General features: G+C 44.0%; 1 protein-coding gene across 1 annotated transcript in view; it reads right to left on the bottom strand.

Annotated features, from left to right (window-relative positions):
* ZPLD1 (zona pellucida like domain containing 1) overlaps positions 1–17,669 on the bottom strand; it is a 41,285-nt gene that overhangs the window by 7,589 nt on the left and 16,027 nt on the right. The window contains exons 3-8 of the mRNA XM_009896992.2: positions 14,806–15,026; positions 10,201–10,382; positions 8,765–8,837; positions 3,267–3,364; positions 2,419–2,499; positions 610–781 (exon numbers count right to left, since the gene is read on the bottom strand). Coding sequence (XP_009895294.1) covers positions 610–781; positions 2,419–2,499; positions 3,267–3,364; positions 8,765–8,837; positions 10,201–10,382; positions 14,806–15,026 — 827 coding nt within the window. The remainder of the gene's footprint in view (positions 1–609; positions 782–2,418; positions 2,500–3,266; positions 3,365–8,764; positions 8,838–10,200; positions 10,383–14,805; positions 15,027–17,669) is intronic.

Raw genomic sequence — 17,669 nt, forward strand, 5'->3', positions numbered from 1 at the left:
AGTGTCTCACCACTCTTACTGTAAAGAATTGTTCCTAATAACCAGTCTAAATCTCCCCTTTTCCAGTTTTAATCCATTTTCCCTCCTCCCTGGACTACAAGCTCTTGTAAAAAGTCCCTCCACAACATTCTCGCAGCCCACTTCAAGTAGTGGAAGGCTACTATAAATTCTCCCTGGAGCCTTTTAAGCTGAACTGCCTGAATTCCCCCAGCCTGTCCCCATAGGGGAGGTGCTCCAGCCCTCTGGTCATCTTTGTGGCTCTGCTCTGAACCTGCTATAACAGTTCAAAGTCCTCTTTGTGTTGAGGACCCCAGAACTGGATGCAGTAGTCCAGGTGGGGTCTCAAGAAAGCAGTGAATTTTATCCTAAGATATTCTAAACAATTTTATTCTGAGATGTTTCTATTCATCCACTGTGATCATGGGTACCTTGTTTCTTAGCTGTTAGACTAAGAATATCCACTCTGACACACACAAAACATTCTTACTTTACAAGTCACCTTCATTCTATGCCATCCAATCTTCAATAGTATTTGTCTGCAGAGTAACTCCAGTGTTGCCTATTTTAGATACAGACAGTTAGCAGCATCTTCTGTCCACTGAAACTTACTGGCACAAGAAAGGGACAGTCATCTGCCCTGCACAGCTTTGTCACACAGTGAAGGAAGACTGTAGACATCTTCTGGTTCTTGTGCTTCACAAAGCGAAACACCTCGAAGGAGAAACGGCCCATTTGGCTCTTGCCATTTTCAATGATAGTTGTCTGTGGGTCCTTGTCACAGCTGGGGTTTTGTGTAGAGAAGATCAAAAATAGGATAAGAAGCTGTATTAGCGTTTTGAAGCTCCTAGCTGAGAATAAGATAACCTCAGCAGCAAGATCAGTGCTTCAGCTCCTTGGAATAGGACACAGCGCCTTCATGTGTCACATGGGCAGCAACAACCTGTGTGCTGGGCTGCACAGGCATTCATAGGGCCCTACCTGACTCTATAGTAGAAGGCTTGACTTTGACAAGAGGTCAGATATGGCCTTTACCTTTTTTGTTTACTCACATCTGTAATGGGGTCAACAATAATTCCTCACAGTTCAATGTGTGGCTCAAACTCTTTTCCATGAGGTGGATATTCTGTGGTCAGAGCCTGGATTCATAGAATGGCTTGAGTTGGAAGGGACCTTAAAGATCATCTAGTTTCAACCCCCCTGCCATGGGCAGGGACACCTTCCACTTGACCCATTTGCTGAAAGCCTTATCTAACCTGGTCTTCAACACTCCCAGAGAGGAGGCATCCACAAATTCTCTGGGTAACCTCTTTCAGTGTCTTACCAACCTCGCAAGAATGAACTTCTTCCTGACATCCAATCTACCTCTACCCTGCTCCAATTTAAAAGCCACTGCCCCTATAAAACCATTCTGTTTTGTTTTGCAAAATAACAGCTACAACCATGGTACCATTTAATTCCAGTGCCCAAAGAAACTAAGAGGTCTGAAGCAAAAAGTAATCAGGTCTGCTAACTGGTGTAGACAGGTAACTCCACGTGAGGACAGTATCTCTCCAGCAAGTGTCACAGGTAGGATTTAATCTGAGATACTGCCAAGATGTTTTTCAAAGTTCTAACTCAAATAAATGTTATGGCTGGGAGTAAAAGCAGCAGCATCTATTTATCTGTCATCATTTGCTTAACTGCTTTCCTGAACTGGAGTCTACAATGTTTTATATCACTGTCATTCACCAGAAGAGTACCTTTGCTAAAATAAAGGCCAGCTTAGCCATTCAGTTAGTGTGTTTATGGTATCTCTCCTAGAACCATTTCAAAGATATGCTTCTCTGCCTTCCTAATACTTACGATTTTGCACTTGCTTCTGTGATTATGTTCACAAACAAGATAAGTCCTGACATGCTATTTGTAAGCCTAGCCTTTTCTCCTCCCTTCTAATATCATCATAAAATAATTGTTATGGCTTGAGAAGACCTTTAACATTGAGTCCAATCATCAACCTAAGACAACCACAGCCATTAAACCTGGTCCTGAAGTGCTATGTCCACACATTGCTTGAATACCTCCAGGGATGGTGTGTCTGACACCTCCCTGGGAAAACTATTCCAATGCCTGACCACTCTTGTATCCAGTATAAAACTTCCCTGCCATAATTTCCTATCATTTCCTCTCTTCCTATCACCTGATACTAGGGATAAGAAACAGAACCCCACCTCACTTCAATCTTTCAGGGAGTTGTAGACTGCAATGAGATCTCCCCTCAATTGCCTCTTCTCCAGACTAAACAACCCCAGTTCCCTCAGCTGCTCTTCATCACATTGGTTCTCTAGATCCTTCACCAGCTTAGACATTCCAGACAGTTCAGAACACTACTGCTTTTTCAAAGGGAGGACCCACAGAGCATTGGCTTTTCACAGGACCTACCTGAAAAAGAGATCGTATCGAAGTTCATCACTAGGATTACCAGATGGCGTGGTGTAACAGTAGTCCATCAAAACATTCCACCTGCACAGAGAGCAAAGTGATAGATGAGGGGAACTGGCAACATAATAATTGGGTTGGAGAATGAGTGAGATAAGATTAAAGGACAGTGCAGGCAAGCATGCAGACTGGTAATGCAGGCTGCAGGCTGTGACACTGAAGCTGTGCTACTGCATTTGACAGGCCATGTACAAGGTATTCTGCATTCCCTGTGTATCATCTGTTTCTTCCCACCACTTAAACTCAACAGCACAGCACAGCAGTCAACCGTGCAAGTTAGCTACCACACCAGCACATGTTGAATACCTCCTCTCAAAAGTCACAGCCACATAGAACTAGAAATCAAATCCAGGCCACTCTGCAAAGCCCTGCAGTGCCCCACTTGATCTTACAGAGGCCCAGTCTTAAATAACAGAACTATAGGATGTAAAGCATAATGTGGGAAAACTTTTGCAATGAGGACAGCAGCAAGATATGTATTTGCCATCATGGAATGGAATGGAATGGAATGGAATGGAATGGAATGGAATGGAATGGAATGGAATGGAATGGAATAGAATAGACCTTTGAGATCATCGAGTCCAACCTATCATCCAACACTATCTAATCAACTAAACCATGGCAACAAGGATCTGATACCCTTCAGCTAAGAGCAGTCATCATCCAATACCAACCATTATTTTGACAGACAAAATATTATGAAGAAAGACAGCTGCTTCTAAACCAGGAGAAACTTGCAAAGCCAAGAGCTGAAGAGCAAGCAAGAAAGGAAAGAGCATCCTTCAGAGTACCTGCCGTCAAGGTTGGTTGCTCTCACAGCGGCGTATATTTTGGTTTTCAAAGGTAAACCTGTACTTGGAATAAGGAGTTGCTGGCTGTAGGTTGAATCCTGCAAAACAAACATTGCTTCAGTGTACCAGGAATGCCACCCATCTGCATCCACAGACTGAATGTCCATTCTTCTGGCCTTTCTATGTAAGACAGGAATTCACTTTGACCTCCATAAGGGGAGAACCAAAATGCAGTGCTAGGACATTTGCCTACAAGTTTGTCTTTAAAGATAATGACACCTGACTGGCCTTATCCTATGAAACTCCTTTGTGGATGCTGTTTTATAGAATCACAGAATTGTCTTGGTTGGAAAAGACCTCACCAAGTCCAACCATTGACCCAAAACTATGAAAACTAAACCATTTCCCAAAGTGCCATGGCCACACATTTCTTAACACCTCTAGGGGTAGTGACTCCACCACCTCCCTTTGCAGCCTGTTTCATTGCCTGACTACTCTTGCAGGAAAAATCTTTTTCCTAATATTCCTTATTAATATCCTAAACCTCCCTTGACACAATTTCAGGACATTTCCCCTCATCCTATCACCTGCATCATTCACTGATACTTTACTAAGTCTCCTGGAGCCTACAGGCAAATGTAGCAGCTACTGTGGTTTTCCAAAGGAGAGGGTTAACTGGGCTATCACAGCTCATCCTTTCCCAGGAAAGGTTGTTAAGGTTTGTGACAGTTTAGGCTTAATTTAGTGGGGATAAAAATGCCACAAGGTTTTATACATTTTAAGCTGCAGTCTGGGAGAACACATATGAAGCTGTGGACACACAGGAGTGGTATGTCCAGAGAAGTTGTGGATGCCTCATTCCTGGGAGTGTTGAAGACCAGGCTGGATGAGGCTTTGAGCAACCTGGTCTAGTGGGAGTTGACCCTGCCCATAAGGCAGGGGTGGCTGGAACTAGATGATCTTTAGGGTCCCTTCCAACTCAAGCCATTCTGTCATCTTTAAGGTCCCCTCCAACTCAAGCCATTCTGTCATGTTCAAGGTTCCCTCCAACTCAAGCCATTCTACCATACATTGTATAATACAAAGTGTAGTTTCTATCAAGATTAGCTTGTTGAAGACTACAAGTAACAAATTTTTCATTTAAATTCTAATAGCTAAAGCTGCTTCAAGGAAGCTGCATATAACAAATTCCCCATATGCTATGACAGAGATGCACCTGGATTATTGGTTTCTGGTTCAAATGCTGAATCATTAATGTCCCTTTAGCCACAAAGGCATGACACAGATCTGAGTGACAAGTATTAATTCAGCACAGCAAAATGCACTTTGTGGTAGCATCACCTATGTCAAATAGGTTGTGAATCCAGAAAGCACAGTGATTCAGCACGTTGGGACCTCTTCTAAAAGGTCAAAAGAATCAATACATAAAATAAATTCTCTAAAACAGAATTTTGACCAGATAGAGTGGGGCAGGTAAGACCAAGAGTCACAGCTGACAGCAACAAGAATGATTGTTCTCTTCTCCCTGGCCACCAGCACCAGAACAAGAGGACACAGTCTCAAGCTGCACCAGGGGAAGTTTAGGCTGAAGGTGAGGAGAAAGCTGTTCACAGAGAGAGTTGTTAGCCATTGGGATATGCTGCCCAGGGAGGTGGTGGAGTCACTGCATGAGGTCTTAGGTGACGGTAGGACTTGATGATCTTTGAGGTCTTTTCCAATTGATTCTATGATTCTAAGTCCAGCTGGAGAGCTGTAACTATGCTCGACAGGTCTCTGGGCAGCCTGATCTAATGGAGGAAGTCCCTGATCACTGCAAGGGGCTTGGACTAGATGACCTTTGGAGGCCCCTTCCAAATCAAACCACTTTATGATTCTACATGGTATTTGAGGGAAAAAATGTGCTCAGTACAAGCATCAATAGCATTGATACCTGTTTGCAGCATTGGACCCTGACAGACAGCAAACGTGGTTGCCAGTGCTTGTCCTGAAGACTGAGAAATTTGGCTACCCTCCTTCTGCTCCACCTTTCTGGTCCCAGGATTATATTTTAAAAAAATGAGGATAGGATAGGATAGGATAGGATGGAATGGAATGGAATGGAATGGAATGGAATGGAATAGAATAGAATAGAATAGAATAGAATAGAATAGAATAGAATAGAATAGAATAGAATAGAATAGAATAGAATAGAATAGAATAGACCAGGTTGGAAGAGACCTTTGAGATCATCGTGTACAACCTATTATCCAACACCACCTAACCAACTAACCCATGGCACCACACCAAGCACCCTATCAAGTCTCCTCCTAAACACCTCCAATGGTGGTGACTCCACCACCTCCCCAGGCAGCCCATTCCAATGGGCAATCACTCTCTCTGTGTAGAATTTCTTCCTAACATCCAGCCTAAACCTCCCCTGGCACAGCTTGAGACTGTGTCCTCTCATTCTGGTGCTGGTTGCCTGGGAGAAGAGACCAACTTCCGCCTGTCTACAGCCTCCCTTCAGGTAGCTGTAGAGAGAGAAGCATAATCTTCATTTTAACAGATTAGAGGCTGTTATTTGGAGCTGTGCTCTGCCAAACAAACATGATTTTTTTTTTTCCCTTTCCTAAACCATGCTGTTGGAAAAAATGTCCTGCTACAATATTTATAGCTCATTATGTTCAAAGCATAAAAGCACTGACTTTTAAATCAGATGCATGAATTATAACTCTGCATCGTGATGGCATGAATAATAATGCAAAGGGGGGGGGGGGGGAAGAGGGAAAAAAAAAAGGATTCATAATTTACAATAATGATGCCTGATAGATTGAAAATCTGATTTTTAAATCAGGTATTTAAAATGTATGAAGAAAAGGTTTAATCAACATGAAAACATAATTTCCTGGATTAATGTTAAGTAGAGGTCTGTGCATTTTTCATGTTTTTACTGTCACCAGCCATATTTAGGTAATAAAAGGTTTTACAGTAATGCACATTCCACTTAAATCACCTAAAACATATGGGAGAAGTGGTGGTTGAAAGCTGTGAAAATTATTTAACCCTTAAAAAATCTTGAAAGCCCCTCAAAGGAGGAACCGAGTACAGTGGGCTACAGATTTGGAACGAATCTTACATCCCTTGCTACAATTACAGTTGATCAAAAGACTCTGATGAGGCTTGAATGCAAAAATACACCAGGAAAAGTGATAGTTTCATGCTGAGGGAACAGGTTTGGAATATTTTTACAGGATTTTGCAGAGCACTAGCAGTGTTATGTACTTATACACACACATATATACAGTAATATCATAGAATCAATAAGGTTGGAAAAGACCTCAGAGATCATCAAGTCCAACCTGTCACCCAACACCTCATGACTAACTAAGCCATGGCATCAAGTGCCACAACCAATCCTTTTTTGAACAATTTCAGGGATGGTGACTCCACCACCTTCCTGGGCAGCACATTCCAATGGCTAACAACTCTCTTGGTGAAGAACTTTCTCCTCACCTCAAGACTAAACTTCCCCTGGTGCATCTTGAGACTGCATCCTCTTGCTCTGGTGCTGGTTGCCTGGGAGATTAGACCAACCCCCACCTGGCTACAACCTCCCTTCAGGTAGTGTAGACAGCAATAAAGTCTTCCCTGAGCCTCTTCTCCAGGCTAAGCAACCCCAGCTCCCTCAGTCTCTCCTCATAGGGCTTGTGTTTGAGATATCTCCCCAGCCTCATTGCCCTTCTCTGGACATGTTCAAGAGTCTCAATGTCCTTCTTAAATTGAGGGGCACACTACACTGGACACACTACACTGGACACACTACACACACACATAAGTACAATAAAAGCAAACACAAGCATGCACTCTGAAGTATGCTAATTGCTACTACAACTGATTTGTCACATGGCTTTACAACCTGAAAGCCAGAGCTGCAAATCAAGGAACTAGATAAGCACAGAACAAAAAGACTGTGTATCACAGAATCACAGAATCATAGAATGGTTTGGGTTGGAATGGAGCTTAAAGATCATCTAGCTCCAACCCCACTGCCATTGGCAGGGACACCTCCCACCAGACCAGGCTGCTAAAGGCCCTGTGCAGCCTTGCCTTGAAAACCTCCAGAGAGGTGACATCATCCATCATCTCCCTTGGCAACATATTCTAGTGTCTCACCACCCTTGCTGTAAAGAATTTCTTCCTCATATCCAGTCTAAATCTACCCTGCTCAAGCTTCAATTCATCCTCCCTTGCCCTATCATTACGAGCCCATGTAAAAAATCCCTCCCCAGCCTTCCTGTAGCCTCCTTCAGGTTCTGGAAGGCCACTATAAGCTCTCCCCAGAGCCTTCTCTTCTACAGTGTGAACAAACCCAACTTTTGCAGCCTGTCCCCATAGGGGAGGTGTTCCATCCCTCCCAAGACCAGCCATACAAATTCAAGACAACAGTTAAATGCAGACAAAAAAGACATGGGAATTCAGAAACAAAAATGCTCAGGTGAAAGGGGTCTCAGAGGTGTCTTCCAACCTCAACAGTTCTACAATTCTATGAAAGGCCTGGTTAACAGGAGGAGTAGGAATGGAATTGTATAAGGTTTAACAAAGAATTGTATGAGGTTTAACAAGGAATTCTTTTAGGCTTTAACAAGGAATTGTAGGCTTTAACAAAGCCTAGTGCTCAGTGCTGCATCTGAGTCACAACCACCACATGGAACACGACAGGCTTGGGGCAGAGTGCCTGGAAAGCTGCCCAGAAGAAAAAGGACCTGGAGCTGCTTGTTGATAGCCAGCTGAAGATGAGCCAGCAGTGTACTCAGGTGGCCAAGAAGGCCACCAGCATCCTGGCTTCGATCAGAAATAGTGTGGCCAGCAAGAGTAAGGAAGCAATTGTGTTGCTGTACTTGGCACTGGTGTGGCCACATCTCAAACACTGGGTTCAGTTTTGGGCTCCTCACTACAGGCAGGATATTAGGGTGCTGGAGCATGGTCAGATAAGAGTGTGAAAGCTGGTGAAGGGTCTGGAGAACAGGTCTTATGAGCAACAGCTAAGGTTGTTTAGTCTGGAGAAGAAGAGAAGATCACATTGCTCTCTACAACTCCCTGAAAGAAGGTTGGAGTGAGGTGGAAGTTGGACTCTTTTCCCTAGTACCAAGCAACAGAGAGGAAGTGGCCTCAAATTTGTCAGGGGAGGTTTAGGTTGGATATTAGGAAAAATTTGTTTCCTGCAAGAGTGCTCAGGCATTGGAACAGGCTGCCCAGTGAGGTGGTGGAGTCTCCAGCCCAGGAGGTGTTCAAGAGATGTGTGGATATGGCACATCGAGACAAGGTTTAATGGCCATGGGGGTGTTAGCTTTTTGGTTGAACTTAGAGGTTTTTTCCAACCAAAAAAACCCTCCCTAATTCTGTGATTCTAATATCAAAGAATGCAGAGGAGTTTACACTTTGCTCTTCTAACACAGCTTGTACTCACACACTGCAGAGATTAATTTATTCCAGGTTATACTGGCATGTTTTATACTCACATTGTAAAGCAACAAATTCAAAGTGCTGATAAATGTCCCATTGTTCTCTCTTACAGAAATAGCAGCTGATGACCTACAACAGAACCAGAAACCAAAAATCATCATAAGGAAAGGTAGCTTATTTTTGTGTTTACATACTTCAGTGCTCTTTATCATTAAGAAGAAAAAAAAACCCCACAACCTCAATGAGTCATAGCACATGGACTTAATTTATGCATCTGAGAGATAAACTTCAGGAAATGGAATTTATAGTGGGAACAGTGACAACCTTAACTATGCAGAAAGTAATGGATACTGTGGGGGGAAAAAAAAACAACCCACAAATCAGAAAAATAATTAGCAGAGAGGCAAAGTGACACACACACAAAAAAGAAGCACCCTCCTCTTGATGCAGAAGGGTTACTCATGGAAATATTTTCTGTTGCACTCTGCATTCACATGCTTGCAAACTATTCTGTGAAGCACTTCCATTTTATTTCTGCTGACACTTTGTCATCAGAGCACCTGAATTTTAAGGGAAGCTTTACATTATCTGAGGCTCTCTTCACAAACTGTGCTCTCTCACACAATGATTCTACAAAATGTCATGTGTATCACCTCTTTCCTTTTTTCATTTTCCAGTGTTTTTTCCCTTCCTTGGACTCTTGCAGAGCTAAAAATAACAATGTTGAGAAAGCTGCCACGGGTGAACATGAGCCTGCAGTGTGCCCAGGCAGTCAAGAGGGCCAATGGCATCCTGTCCTGCATCAGGAACAGTGTGGCCAGCAGGAGCAGGGAGGTTATTCTGCCCTTGTAAGCTGCACTGGTTAGGCCACACCTTGAGTACTGTGTCCAGTTCTGGGCCCCTCAGTTTAGGAAGGAGATTGACTTGCTGGAATGTGTCCAGAGAAGGGCAACGAAGTTGGTGAGGGGTTTGGAACACAAGTCCTATGAGGAGAGACTGAGGAAGCTGGGGTTGCTTAGCCTGGAGAAGAGGAGGCTCAGGGGTGACCTTATTGCTCTCTACAACTACCTTAAGGGAGGTTGTAGACAGGCGGATGTTGGTCTCTTCTCCCAGGCAACCAGCACCAGAACAAGAGGACACAGTCTCAGGCTGCACCAGGGGAGGTTTAGGCTGGATGTTAGGAAGAAGTTCTACACAGAGAGAGTGATTGCCCATTGGAATGTGCTGCCCAGGGGGGTGGTGGAGTCACCATCCCTGGAGGTGTTTAGGAGGAGATTTGATAGGGTGCTTGGTTGCATGGTTTAGTTGATTAGGTGGTGTTGGATTGGTTGATGGGTTGGACACAACGATCTTGAAGGTCTCTTCCAACCAGGGGAAGTCTATTCTATTCTATTCTGTTCAGGTGCCCATGCATAAATAGATATACACACAGAGATATATATGGGCTTGCACAAGATGGTAATAAACACATAGAAATGAAAAGCACACTTACGAAGCAAGCTGTGTGTTGTTCACCAAGTACTCCAGTGGATAGCTACAGCTAAATTTGTACAGAAGCCCAGGCAAATAGCTGATAATTGTTGGAGGGTCTGGTGTGTCAATATATCCTGAGACATTACCTATCTGTACCATTGAGGTATTTCCATAAGCATTGATACCTCGAGCTGAGGATACCTGTGGAGGAAGATGGGAAATGACTATTATCATAAAGTTAAATGTGGATCAGAAAGGAAATACCTAAGGACATTGATGCTTTATCCCATAATTTACCCAGAGATATCTTCAGGAAACCCTTCAAAAATTAATTTAGTTTAATAACATGTTCCTTGTGTCCTTTTCTTCACCTCCCCAAAATCATGGACATACAACTCACAAGGGATATCCCTGTTCTTAAAACACAGAGAGAGTTGTTAGCCATTGGAATGTGCTGCCCAGGGAGGTGGTGGAGTCAACACCCCTGGAGGTGTTCAACAGGGGATTGCACATGGCACTTGGTGTCATGGCTTAGTGGTGACAAGTTGGACTTGATGATCTTTGAGGTCTTTTCCAACCTTATTGATTCTATGATTCTGTGATCCTGGAAGAACTTCTTTGGGTAGGTACTTTCCAAACATGTTTCTGTGTGGCCTGCCCTAGGAGATACTGCTTTGGCAGGGGGGTTAGACTCAGTGATTTCCAGAGGTCCCTTCCAACCTCTACCATTCTTTGATTCTGTGATTCAGTTCCTGGACACATGCTCGCCTGTGTTGCTCAGGCTCACCGTGTACACAGCCAGCAATAACCTGCAGCTCTCCAGAAAACTGAAGGACACTGTCCTCCTGGTAACAGCCCAGCTGCACTCAGTCTAGAGCTGCTGATCTGAATACAGGGGAGGTTTGCTAACAGCAAATTACTGTCTCACTGGGCACAGAAGGCAAATTAACATGGCAGTGGACTTCCAACACAACATTTCTGTTGTGTAAGTGCATTGGCAAAACAGATGCTTTCAACAGCTTTAGAATACAGAGTTTCTTTAAAGGCCATTTCATTACAGAATAATCATTCTGAGGTGCACAAATTGTAATATCTTGCACTTAGTACAGGATACACAGCAGGCATTTTGATTTGTCTTCAGCAAAGATGGCTGGAAGACAGATGCAGCTACACACTTTGTCAATAGTACCAAATTACAGAATCACCAAGGTTGGAGGAGACCTCAAAGATCATCAAGTCCAACCTGTCACCACATACCCCATGACTAAACCATGGCACTAAGTGCCATGTCCAATCCCCTCTTGAACCCCTCCAGGGATGGTGACTCCACCACCTCCCTGGGCAGCACATTCCAATGGCAAATGACTCTCTCAGTGAAGAACTTTCTCCTCACCTCGAGCCTAAACTTCCCCTGGTGCAGCTTGAGACTGTGTCCTCTTGTTCTGGTGCTGGTTGCTTGAGAGAAGAGACTAACTCCCTCCTTGCCACAACCACCCTTTAGGTAGTTGTAGAGAGCAATAAGGTCTCCCCTGAGCCTCCTCCAGGCTAAACAACCTCAGCCTCTCCTCGTAGGGCTTGTGCTCAAGGCCTCTCCCCAGTCTTGTTGCCCTTCTCTGGACACTTTCAAGTGTTTCAATGTCCTTCCTAAACTGAGGGGCCCAGAACTGGACACAGTACTCAAGAAAATGATGAAAATTAAATTTTCCTGTATCTATTCCTTGCCTATAAAACATAGGCTAGAACACTTACACACCTCTGTTTAGCTTCCTCACCACCCCATCTCCAAAAGAATCAAAAGTTGCATCTACAGACAGGCCTGAGTTGTACCCAAGTTCTGCCTGAACTGTTGTGTTTATTTTTACTGCAAATGAGTTTGAAGGTCTTTGCTGTGAAACACAGCCAAGAAATGCATAGGATTGTACTCCTCCAATGTGGGGAACACGATAAGAAATGCTCCCTGCTCCTTTATCCACTTTGCTTGTGGCCCAGCATGCATAAAGAGAGGGAGGATGAGTGGAATTTTTGGTTCTATTTTTAGCTGCTGCTGCTTTGTCTTCGCATCCTGGGCAGCCTTGCTGGGGCTTCACAGGGAGTTCCAACCATTTGGCCTTACTGGGTTGTGGGCTTTTTTTAAACATCATTTTAATGGTTTGACCATCAAATAGCAAGTTTACAATGTGGTAAACAGGAGATCCTGGGAGACAGCCACCTAAACATGAGCCAGAATTGTGCCCAGGTGGCTAAGGCCAATGGCATCCTGGCCTGCATCAAGAATAGTGTGGCCAGCAGGAGCAGGGAAGTCATTGTGCCCTGTACTCTGCACTGGTTAGGCCACACCTTGAGCACTGTGTCCACTTCTGGGCCCCTCAGTTTAAGAAGGACATTGAGACACTTGAAAGTGTCCAGAGAAGGGCAACGAGGCTGGGGAGAGGTCTTGAGCACAGCCCTGTGAGGAGAGGCTGAAGGAGCTGGGATTGTTTAGCCTGGAGAAGAGGAGGCTCAGGGGAGACCTTCTTGCTCTCTACAACTACCTGAAGGGAGGCTGTAGCCAGGTGGGGCTTGGTCTCTTCTCTCAAGCAACCAGCACCAGAAGAAGAGGACACAGTCTCTAGCTGCACCAGGGGAGGTTTAGGCTTGAGGTGAGGAGAAAGTTCTTCACAGAATGAGAGTTGTTCACCATTGGAATGTGCTGCCCAGGGAGGTGGTGGAGTCACCATCCCTGGAGGGGTTTAGGAGGAGACTTGATAGGGTGCTTGGTTGCATGGTTTAGTTGATTAGGTGGTGTTGGATTGGTGTTCAAGAGGGGATTGGATGTGGCACTTGGTGCATGGTTTAATCATGAGGTCTTGGGTGACAAGCTGGACTTGATGATCTTTGAGGTCTCTTCCAACCTTGGTGATTCTGTGATGGAAAACGAAGAAGTGACCTCCTGGCAAATTATCCTGACTGCAAGTCATGGAGATGCTACCACTTTTCAGGGAGAAAAATAGGAAAAGAGAACCTCAAACTTGCTGAACTGTTTGGGGGTGTTTTTTTGTCGTTGTTGTTGCTGGATTTTTAAAAGAAAGCTCAGCCTGAGGCAAAAAGGTCACAGAGCAGATCAAATATTTCAGCCCGGTTTGGCAAAATTCTTAGCAACAAATCAAGGGGGCTATAAAAGCTGACAGGTATCATCAAGTGCAACTATGAATTCCAGGTAGAATATGAGCCTTCAAAGTAATAAATTTTTGGACTTGCAAGTTATTCATAGATCCTTGATACAATTCCTTGCTGTTTGCACAGTGTGATATACACACAAACTGTACAGCTCTCCTCTCCCCGGGTTTGGAAGGCTTGAGACCTGAATTCCCACACTCCACCCATCCAGAGGGAGACAGCTTTACTGAGGAAAATTAAATTATACAGCTGCAAAACAGACTTGGCTGCCCAGCTCTCTGAGATCAGAAGTCAGCTCCTGGAACAGATTCTCGTTCCAAAACCTTACCCACAGCTAAGTCTTAGATTTAGTCATTAGCTGAACAAAGATGTGCACTAAATATTAGAAAGAAATTCTTTACAGTGAGGGTGGTGAGTCACTGGAACAGGCTGCCCAGGGAGGATGTGGATGCCCCCTCCCTGGATGTGTTCGAGGCCAGGCTGGATGAGGCCTTGAGCTATCTGGCCATGTGGAAGGTGGCCAATGCCAGGGGGGTTGGAACTAGATGATATTCAAGGTCCCTTCCAACCTAAACCAATCTATGAAACATAAAATGGAGACACTGAAGCCACAACACCAGGCGAAAGAGTAAAACACCATAGCACAGAGTGCCCATGCTCTAAGAGATCAGAGCCAAACATACAAATCCCAACTTCAGTCTCACACTCTGACATTTTTGTCATGAATTGACTGTAGGTGTTACAAACATTTTCTTTTTTTAATGTCAAACATTCAAAATTTGCTGGAAAACTTCGTTTTGTTGCCAAGCAGTTTCATACTGCGCTGAGATCTTTCAAGAGGGTGAAACCCCTCATGGCAGAGGTGATCAGTGTAGATTGGGCCCTCTGGCCAGACTGTCTCCTCTGTAATATTCACCCTGAAGTCGCTGCTTTATCACAGCACATGCAAGATCAGTCAGCAAGCCTCCCTCATATCACAGAATTACAGGACCTGGAGGTGTTCAAGAGGCTTTGAGCACAGCCCTGTGAGGAGAGGCTGAGGGAGCTGGGGTTGTTAAGCCTGGAAAAGAGGAGGCTCAGGGGAGACCTTACTGCTCTCTGCAACTACCTGAAGGGTGGCTGTAGCCAGGAGAGGGTTGGTTTCTTCTCCCAGGCAACCAGCACCAGAACAAGAGGACACCGTCTCAAGCTGTGGCAGGGGAAGTTTAGGCTCAAGGTGAGGAGAAAGTTCTTCACCGAGAGAGTTGTTAGCCTTTGGAATGTGCTGCCCAGGGAGGTGGTGGAGTCACCATCCCTGGAGGTGTTCAAGAGGGGATTGGACATGACACTTGGTGCCATGGTTTACTAGTCCTGAGTTGTTGGGTGACAGGTTGGAATCGATGATCTTTGAGGCCTTTTCCAACCTTATTAAAAAAAAAATGAAAACCACAACAACAACAAAAAACCCCAAACCATTTCACTACATTACCACTAAGGTGTTTCCACAGGATTCCAAAGTACTCAAATTGATGATGAAAATGACCACTGCTGGAAAGGTGTTGTTGTTGATGAAGCCCCTGCAGTGGGCATCCCCATGTTTCCCATTCAGCGCCAGGTCTGTCTCGGAATAACCGGAGAAAAGAACTGTGCAAAAATTGATCTTCATTGTGATTGTCTGCACTCCACAGAAAACATTGATGTCTCGTTCAGCTGCAGGAAGAATAAAGGGGGAAACAGTGTAAGAAGCTCTGTTTTAACTAATCACCATGCAATTATTGTGGCAGTTTGCCTGATGTGAATCCTGATCGAATCAATTTTTTAGACCCCAGTCACAGCAAAATATTGGAATATAAAGGTCAGAATTGCATTAGTTTGAAGAACAGATTTGACTCTACAGTTTGAGGAGAAGAAGAAAAAGAACAGCCAAAGAAAAGCAACCCAAAATTAATATAAACTTTTTTAAAGTCCCACAGAATTTAATAAGGTAACATTCTGTAACTCAGTTCTGGGCCCCTCAGTTTAGGAAAGATGTTGAGTTGCTGGAAGGTGTCCAGAAAAGGGCAACAAAGCTGGGGAGGGGTTTGGAGCACAACCCTGTGAGGAGAGGCTGAGGGAGCTGGGGTTGCTTAGCCTGGAGAAGAGGAGGCTCAGGGGAGACCTTATTGCTTTCTACAACTACCTGAAGGGAGGTTGTAGACAGGTGGGGGTTGGTCTCTTCTCCCAGGCAACCAGCACCAGAACAAGAGGGCACAGTCTCAAGCTGCACCAGGGGAGGTTCAGGATGGATGTTAGAAAGAAGTTCTTCATAGACAGAGTGATTGGCCATTGGAATGTGCTGCCCAGGGAGGTGGTAGAGTTGCCATCACTGGAGGTGTTTAGGAAGAGACTGGATGGGGTGCTTGGTGCCATGGTTTAGTTGATTAGATAGTGTTGGGTGACAGGTTGGACTTGATGAGGTCTCTTCCAACCTGGTTAATTCCATTCCATTCTATTCTATTCTATTCCATTCCATTCCATTCTATTCCATTCCATTCCATTCCATTCTATTCTATTCTATTCTATTCCATTCCATTCCATTCCATTCTATTCTACTCTACTCTACTCTATTCTATTAGACAACAAAGCTGATTTTTCTACAATCCCTTAGCAAATGATTTAGCAGCTCATGGGGAGATCTTAGCATTGCAATATGGACAACAGCAAATGGTTAAATATTTGGACTCTGTTTAAACAGCCCCTTCCTGGAACAGAAATGATTTTGAGAAACTGAAGTGATTGTGAGCAACTTAGGAGGATGATCTTTGCCTTCCAGCCCAGTTTGGCAACTAAATTGGGCGAGTTTGTCCGGAGTCCACTTTGTACGAGACTGCAATCTCAGCCTGTGCAGACTTTGAAGTACAATCAACAGCATATCAGAGCAATTTTTCATTGTACCTTCAAAGTTGTGGGGTTTTCTAAGAACCATCAACTCGAGCTTTAATGAAAAATCAGTTGGCTCTTGAAAGACAATGATCAATACCACACAGCGGCCTGCAATCTTTCATTCTCTACATTATGACAACACAAAAGACCCAGAAAACTGCAATTGTTGTAACTGTTGGGTTTTGTTTGTTGTGGTTTATTTTTTTTAACAGCTGTGGGGGGGGGGAAAAGATATCTTTTGGGGTGAATTTAACCTTTTATTTGAAAGTTCTGCAGATTTTTATGGGAAAGCATCGTGTTAGGACATGGGCACAGGCAAGTTTGGTTTTGCTTTAGAGATCTAACATAAGTTTTCTCTAGGTTCTTCTCTGCTTTCTTTTTATGCCTGGTGGTTCACAAAAAGACCCAGAGCATCCTGTTAAACACAGACATTACTCCCTTCTGTAATAACTCATTTCTTACATCTGCTTTAAGATTAAGTGCTATTAAAAATGGCAGAACAACTTCACTCAATACTATGCCATTAAGCCTGATGAAATGAGTTGTTTCACTGTATTGTCACAACAGAGAGGAAATGAAACCTCCATTACCTTGGAACCAGCTCTTCCCCTTCCCATGGTACGGGAGCACAAGCAGTTTAATTTTGACAGCTTTAATGGTGGCTTTAAAAACAAAACAATCAAGTGCAGGAAATAACAGGCTAAACTCAGTCCTGAGCTAATGTAGTGATAAGTATTACTCACTGGGAGTAAATTTGGGTAGGAAGGTACTGGAGGCAAGGCAGGACTTGAAGTGATTTGGCATGAAATTGTATACATACATAATTCCACTAATATAAGGTAGAAAGACCAAGAGGCAGCATGCCTTGGTTTTCACTACATGATGATTGTTATGATCCATTTAATGGTTATAACTAAGGTAGACAGAATAGTACAGAAAAAAAACAAATGGCAAAGTGTGCTTTTCCACTTCCTTGGACCAATGCACAGTCAGATGGTAAGAAATTACAGGATGCAACATAAAATTAACTGAGCTGCTTTCTGACTCACTTCAAGCCTTTTAAAGAGCAGGATATCACTTCACCTGTTAAGGTACCACAGCAAACTTTTCACTTGGCACCAAGAGAAATTCTTCCCCTCTGCTGTGCTCTCATGAGACCCCTTCCAAAGTACTGCACCCAGTTCTGGTGCCCCCACACAAAAAGGACATAGAAATGTTGGAGTGGTTCCAGAGGAGGCCGTGAAGATGATCACAGACCTGGATCACCTCCCCTGTGGGGACAGGCTGGATGAGCCAGCAATGTACACCTGCAGCCCAGAAAGCAGATCTTAGAGGCCTTTTCTAATGGAACCAATTCTGTGACAAAATTCATCCTACCAGAACAGGCATGCAAAGACACTTACAGTTCAAAACCAGCTTCTCTTGCACAAT

This window comes from Dryobates pubescens, chromosome 8 (assembly GCF_014839835.1).
Source record: "Dryobates pubescens isolate bDryPub1 chromosome 8, bDryPub1.pri, whole genome shotgun sequence".
NCBI lineage: Eukaryota > Metazoa > Chordata > Aves > Piciformes > Picidae > Dryobates > Dryobates pubescens.